Raw genomic sequence first — 7,253 nt, 5'->3', positions numbered from 1 at the left:
GGTTTTGAGATAGCATCCATGGTGAAATTGAAATTCAATCACAGTGGCAGCAAGCCAAATTCATTTTTTTTTCCTCCATTTTTATAGACTGTTACAACTGATGACTCACTTACACCCATTAGACGTGAAAAGCCTTCCGAAGAAACTAGGAACAAGGAAACTATCTATGATTCATGCATAAAAAAAATGAACTAATACAACTGACTACAATACTTTACATTAACGTGCAAGTCCATGCATGCATTACATGCATTGTTTTAGGGAAACAGAATCATGACACGTACAACAACTAAGACTGGTTGGTAACATGTTGAACTCTATGATGCCTCTGTAACTTTTAGATGGTTTGGATTCGTTCTAGCTACTCTTCTCACGGCATTCATCATATCTTTGCCAACCCCAATTTCCTCGATTTTGGGGAGATGTATAATGCCTCGGATCTTCATTCTAATCTCGATACAAATGAATTTTTCCAACTTAGGTGCCGCCCCTTTCTTGAAAATTATCGTAGAAATCTCGGAATAGCGGAGTTGTAGAAACTTGAGCATTGGGATTCCATTTGGCTTGACATACAGTGACCTTCTCTTGGTGAATGATGAATCCAACAGTGAGAGAGACTGTAGTCTAGGTAGATCCTCTAAGACTCGGGCATCATTTTCACCTTGTAACCTAGTATGTTGCAGAGTTATCTTAGTGACATTCCAAAGTGAGACAATCCAATTAGGCAACACAGGGAGATGGCCTTGCAGATTTAAGGTTTGGATATGTAGTGGAGGTGAGGACAAAGTATTCAAAAAGTTAAGTGAAATGTCAGCCTCTTTTGTTGAAAGTGTTAGTGAACTGAGAGAACTGCTTAGGTGGTGAAGGGTCGGGACTATTCCTTCCTCTGTATTTATCTTAATACCTAGCTTTCTCAAATTCATCAGCTCGCCTAACTCCTGCATCACTGTAGAGCTCGAGAACTCTACATTATATAGTTTTTGTAGATTTTGCATTTTTCCAATCCCTTGAGGAGCACAGACAGAGACCATACGATTAAACATCGACCGTGGAGTGCTACTGAAGCCGCAAAGTAGATGCTTCAATTGTTGGAGCTTGACAACCCCTGTGGGTAGCTTAGATATATATGTATCATTTATGTCTAATGTTTCTAAGTCTTGTAGCTTCCCAATTTCTTCTGGGAGCACGTCAATGTTTGTGCACCGAAGGCTCAAGTACTTCAACCGAAGAATCTTGCAAATACTCTTTAGATGATAATTTTGAAGATCCCTACAGTTCGTTAAATCCAACACCCTTAGCATTCTCGGGGGAACAAGAGAAGTAAGTACAAGTGATGCGTCAGACCTGAACATGGTTAGAGAACGCACATGAGATAAGGTCATGGTGCTAGCTGAGATCGAGGCTTGTTTATGATTTAGTCCTCCATGGATGGATAAATGACGAACCTTATCAAGGGGCATTGCCATGTAGTTTCCACCTTGCAGAAATATGAAATTCTCCTCGATTGATTTAGAGACAATAATCTGGAGCATCATGTCATGAATCTTGAAACTTCTCACCTTGCCACTGAGACCAATTCTCACAGGTTGGATGATGCTCCTACAAATGAACTCATTAAAGTAACTCTCTGCGACATCTGAGGCCTCAATCCACTCTGTCCACATACAAAACCTTCAACCATCCATCGTCTCTGCAACATCGACCAATTAATTTCATATTTCTCGGGAAAATTAGAGAGGTGAAGAAAGCATGCCTTGAGATGGTAAGGCAAATCATTGCAACTAAGTGTTAGTATTTTCCTCATTCTCTCGAGGGTGAGACTTGTTTCCGACTCGAAATTCAATCTATTATTCACTTTCTCCCATTCTTCTTTTGTCTTGGGATCCTTACTAGCCAAAATGCCACCAATGCTAACAATGGCTAGAGGAACACCACCGCATTTCTTCAAGATGGCATCTGATAGTTCCTGTAATTCAGCAGGACACCTAATTAGAGAGCCAAACACTCTCTTGAAGAACAACTGCTTGGATGACAGCTGAGACAATGGTTTCATTTTAGAGATATAATCATGGTCATAGTGGTTGCAGGTGTTAGCTACAGTTTCATTCCGTGTAGTTACAATAATTCTACTATTTTTTTTATTATCAGGCAATGCAGATCTAATATCTTTCCATGTTGATACATTCCATATATCATCCAAGACTATCAAATACCTCTTATCGTTCAAGTGATCCGTTAGCTTTCTTTTGAGTTGCTTAAGTTCCCATCTTTCCATGCTTAGATGACCCCACCTTTTTATTCCTCTAAGATCTAGATAATCTTCTCGATTATGTCGCTCGACTCTCGTATTTGCCATTCTTTTCTCAGCAGGCTTGACTTGCCTTAGTATTTCCATCAAAAGATTGTTCATCTTGAATGTCTGTGACACCGCAACAAAAGCTCGGCATTCGAAGCGTCCACTCTTGGCCTCCGGGCTTTGATACCCCTTCAACGCAAGAGTAGTCCTTCCTAAGCCACCGAAGCCAACAATGAAGATCACTTTGAGCTTGAGCTGAGGGACATTCTCCTTCATCAACGAGACCAGCTCGCCAATGGGCCCTTCAATACCCACGTGTTGAAAGATATAAGGAGAAAGTAGACGAGGGACAAACTGCGGATCACCGGAAGTAGCACCAAAGCTAGTAGTGCCTTTATTAGTACTAACGTTTAACTCGCCGTACCTTGAGCGTCTCTTGTTCATGTGGAGAGCACGGACATTGAGGCTTTGGATGTCGACGGCAATCTGACGGCGAGCTTTTAGTGTTCTTAGCAGGCGGGTTCCTCTTCTTAGCAAGCCTTTGAAGCTGCGGCCGCAAGGTTCGCCGATGTGATGTATGAACTCGTTGATGCAGTCCTCGGCGTCGTACGCCATATCCCTCACCTGTTTCATCCAGACTTGTGATTTGATCATTGTGGTCCTCCATCCTTTCATAGCTCTGGAGGAAGGCGTTCATGCACTCCAATTCGTCTTTAACGAATTGGATCTCGTCTCGAACACCTTGAAGAAGTTGAGCTTCTTGAGTCAGGAGGGATCCTAGCTTCCCAAGAAGAGTTCCCACAGCGCCTTTTGCAGCACTTAGAACGATGCCTTCCATATCTCTCTCTTTCTCTAGAGGTTAGATTGGAGGAGATGAAAAATATTAAGTGGGACTATTGAAACACCCTAACCTCCAAATACACGTGTAAACCGCGTGGGTAAATCCTCCCACGCGGTACATCATATGACCTGTCAGTACAAGGATTTCACAAGGCATACAACCACATAAATTCACCATAAAACTCAACTAAAGGAGTCCGGATACAAGTTCCACAGGCCACAACAAGCCTTCCAAATATACATCCAAAATATTATGTTAAAGTCCAAGAAGATACAACGTCATCATCATACCCTTGCAGGGGCTTAAATACAACTACGTACGTACTAAAAAGAAAGGAAGCGGCTACTGCCTCGCTACCCGCACCCGCGTCCCCTAGCTCGAAATAATATGCCACGAGGGGTGAGCTTACGGCCCGGTAGGATTCATACAATCTAAAATAATGACATCACAGTGTATATCCAATGTATGCCTAAATTTGCTAACGATAACGACATGCTTATTTAAAATGACTTACCACAATTTACTAAGTCAATGCGGTTGATAAAGATTACCAATCACTATCTTGGAACATGCTAGTTTACCAAACATATTATGATCGGTTCACACGAGATATAAAGTTTGAGACAATCTCTTATTCGTACACACCTCAATCATAGGTTTACATGTTATGCATAGCAATAAAATATCAGTTTAGTCACCTCATGTCTACCAAAGCAATAATCATACTCATCATCGCTCACCGAGCTATTCACCACACAGGGTAAATACTCTTAAGACACGATCATCCATCACATAATCATCCATCACATAATCATCCATCATCTCATACATCGAGGGGGGATATATACACATCTAGCGGTAATGTCACCTACACGTGTATGGCGACACTACATGTGACCGGTTGTCTGTGGCCATCAGACTCAGGACCCCGGTCGTAAGCCCATATCTCACTCTCTCTAAATCATCACCGCCCTCGGCGGGAGAATCAGGAGCCCTCGGCTCATCAACAAACGCCCTAACCCTGCGTCGTCGGGTACCGCTAGAGTTATATCCCCGCCTCACAATCATATTCTTCTATCATTATAATCTAGTCCTGACTATGCAGTATAACTACCTGAATGCCACACAGGCTTCCCGACCTCAGGTGTAGGCCGCTAATAGTATAGACATATATGATACACTCTGCCCTTAACCCTGGGCTGAGTGAGTAGGGGTACTGCCTAGTCAGAATTCGACTACTAATGATAGGTGGAAGTGGTGCAGTGTTTATGCGTGTATAAAGCATGTTATAGTCATCATGATCATTACAGTCCATATCCACAGCAATCATACATCTATGCAACGGTATACCATACATGACACATGTAAAGCATTATCATACACATTATCTTTCTCATGATACTATACTGAACAGATTATAAATAACTATATATGCAAAAGATATAACAGGGAGTACCAACTGCATGCATTAATACTGACATTTCCTACTGTATCATGTTATTCTAGATTTGTATAACTCTACTCACCTGGGGGGTCTCCACGGTAAGGTAAAACTCGTCAACTAGTCCGGGATCCCAAAATCTTCCTCACGCGGTGTCAATCCTATTAATTCACGCAAGTAAAGTCATTAGCGAACTAATAGAATTAATTATCTTATTAGCACATTTATGTTTGGTACGAGTCAAGGGTATCCTAGGAATCTTATATTATCCCAAAATTAAGGATCAGGCTAATCAAATTAGGTGAAAATGGTAAACAGAGTTATAGGGTCCAAATGGACCCATATGGGCTAGGCTAGAGGCAATAGGTAGACTCAAACCTAACCTAATAGGCAAAGGGCTAAGGTGGGCTGCAATTGGACTGCAGCCCACAAGTTTGGCCGAAGTGGGCTGGGTCCAACCACAGCCCACCAAAGGCTTGGTTGGTGGGCTGCGGTCTACAGCCCACCCAACCCAAGCCTAGTGGGCTGGGGTCTGGACCGCAGCCCACCAAGGGGGCTCGGTGGGCTGCGTCTGACCGCAGCCCACCCAGGGCTCGGTGGGCTGCGGTATGACCGCAGCCCACCAAGGGGAGGGGAAGGGCACGGGGGGTTTAACAAACCCCCCTCCCACCCACCCACCCTCCCTCGGTATTCCCCAACCGAGGGAGGAGACGAAGGGGAGGTGGAGAGGCCGTGGGCTGCGGCGGCGCGGCAAGACGGCGGCGGCGGCAGCCATGGAGACAGCGGCGGCGCGGCGCAGAGACAAGCCGCGGCGGCACAAGGCGCGGCGGCGCAGCGCAGAGGCGGCGGCGGCAAGGGTCCCAAGACAAAGACGAGGCCGAGGAGGGGAAGGAGAAAGGGAAGAAAGGAAGGAGGTTTACCGGAGGGGGGGGAGTCGGCGAGTCGGCGGCTATCGGCGACCACGAGGGAGGGAGAGAGAAGAAGAAGAGAGGCTGCGGTGAGGGAAGGAAGGGATAAGGGAGATGGGGGAATGGTGGCGTGCACGGCAAGGAAGGGAAGAGAAGAAGAAAAGGAAAGAGGGAGGGTGGCAATTTTTTTTTTTTTTTTTTTTTTTAAAATGGGGTGTTACAACTATGTACTGCTGCCATTTATATATGCCCTCTAAAGATAGAGTAGCTCTAAAGTTATTCTATGTGTATTACTTTTGAAAAGTGCAATGTGATGCCATTCAGTTTATCCTTTTCCTGCTTGATTGGGAGGGGATAAAACTAGCTTAAGTAGTTCCAAACGTCTTACTTTTAAGAAGGAATAAGTTTTGAGCAAGGATGGTATTTTAGAAAAAAAAAGAAAAAGAAAAGTAAAGAGTTGTCTGCATAATTGCTACAAAGAACTTTTAAATTATTGTTGCCATCCTAGCTGAAATCTTCTAACTATTTCAGAATTATCATTATAATTAGTTTTAATGGAATATTTATAAAATATTTCTAATAAATAGTTGTTAAGGTGAATAAATATATAAAAATGATTACAATAATAAAGTTTTCTTTTCTTGTACTATCATATCCATGACAGCATTAGAATCATTTTAGCCAATTTATAGAGGGGCAAAATTATCTTTTGTTAATCTAAGTTTAGTTTTAAATTAATGTGATTAGTTAGATTTAATAGAAGAGGTGGCATTTTTTTGAAGTGTTTAATAACTTCAAGACAAACTTGTTTTGAAGATCGAGTTGACTTTTGCTGCTGCTACTAGCAATCATATGAAGTATCCAATTTGTATTACAGTATAACATGATCTTAATCATTTTGATTGGCACTTTGGCACTTGGAAATGAAGACATCATTTCTTTGGCAAAATGAATAAGATCTACCATCTATTTGATATCAACTCTAACACTCGGTTAACTTGGGCATGCATTATATTATTTGTCATGAATATTTGCATCCTAAGTTACATGTAATCAATGATTACACTCACATTGTTAAAATTTGGTTGGCTAGTATGTTTACATTATTAAAACTTAATTGGCTTAGGCTTGCACTATATTGTTATTCATAAATATTCATATTTACTAATTGTTAATATAACACTAGTTCATCAAAAATTTCAAGCAAATTAGTAAATTCTAGCAAACCATCGATGATTTTTTTTTGTATAGACTCTACATATAACTCCATCAAAATAAGTGAAATTAACTTAACCAAGTGCTTAACTAAACATCTAATTAAATAAGTGAATCAAGCCAAAAGTCTAATGTCCATGTGATGGTCCTATCGGACTTGAACCACATCAATGTAGTGCAATCAAACATAGTATTACTACTTCCTACTATATATATATTAATAGAATTATATACATATAACAATGACAATCATGTAAACAACAAATTCACAAATATATTTCATTAATTTTTTAAAGAAAAATACAAGTATCCTTAGAGCATACTCACATACACAACCATCTGAAAAAGTTAAGTTTATGTCGTGTTTTACAATCATGCATTTAGACATGAGATAAGATTTGCAACCATCCAAAGTGACAAAATAAAGTAATTCTAAAATATTTTAAAATTATCGATGTTAAAATTAAAACACTCCTAACACATTTAAAGGAGTAATAAAGAAAAAAGAAGATTTCTATTTGTTTTTTTAGGTCGGCTAATCTCCTCATGTAT

General features: G+C 41.0%; 1 protein-coding gene and 1 long non-coding RNA gene across 2 annotated transcripts; both read right to left on the bottom strand.

Moving 5' to 3' along the window:
• Positions 1–317: 317 nt before the first annotated feature.
• LOC140801183 (disease resistance protein Pik-2-like) lies at positions 318–3,444 on the bottom strand. Its single transcript, XM_073156184.1, is given in 3 exon segments — positions 318–1,648; positions 1,651–2,938; positions 2,940–3,444. Coding segments are annotated over 3 exon segments (2,814 nt in total). The 5' UTR covers positions 3,135–3,444.
• A 1,218-nt stretch (positions 3,445–4,662) lies between these two features.
• LOC140801283 (uncharacterized) lies at positions 4,663–5,656 on the bottom strand. The gene is made up of 2 exons (XR_012111403.1): positions 5,499–5,656; positions 4,663–4,739 (listed from the first exon to the last, which is right to left on the bottom strand). It is a non-coding gene; the product is annotated as an uncharacterized lncRNA (long non-coding RNA).
• Positions 5,657–7,253: the final 1,597 nt, after the last annotated feature.

This window comes from Typha latifolia, chromosome 14, assembly GCF_019914945.1.
Source record: "Typha latifolia isolate L0001 chromosome 14, TyphaL0001v2, whole genome shotgun sequence".
In the NCBI taxonomy this organism is placed as follows: Eukaryota; Viridiplantae; Streptophyta; class Magnoliopsida; order Poales; family Typhaceae; genus Typha; species Typha latifolia.
The sequence above is the reverse complement of the archived record's forward strand: the minus strand, read 5'-3'. Positions and strand labels throughout refer to the sequence as shown.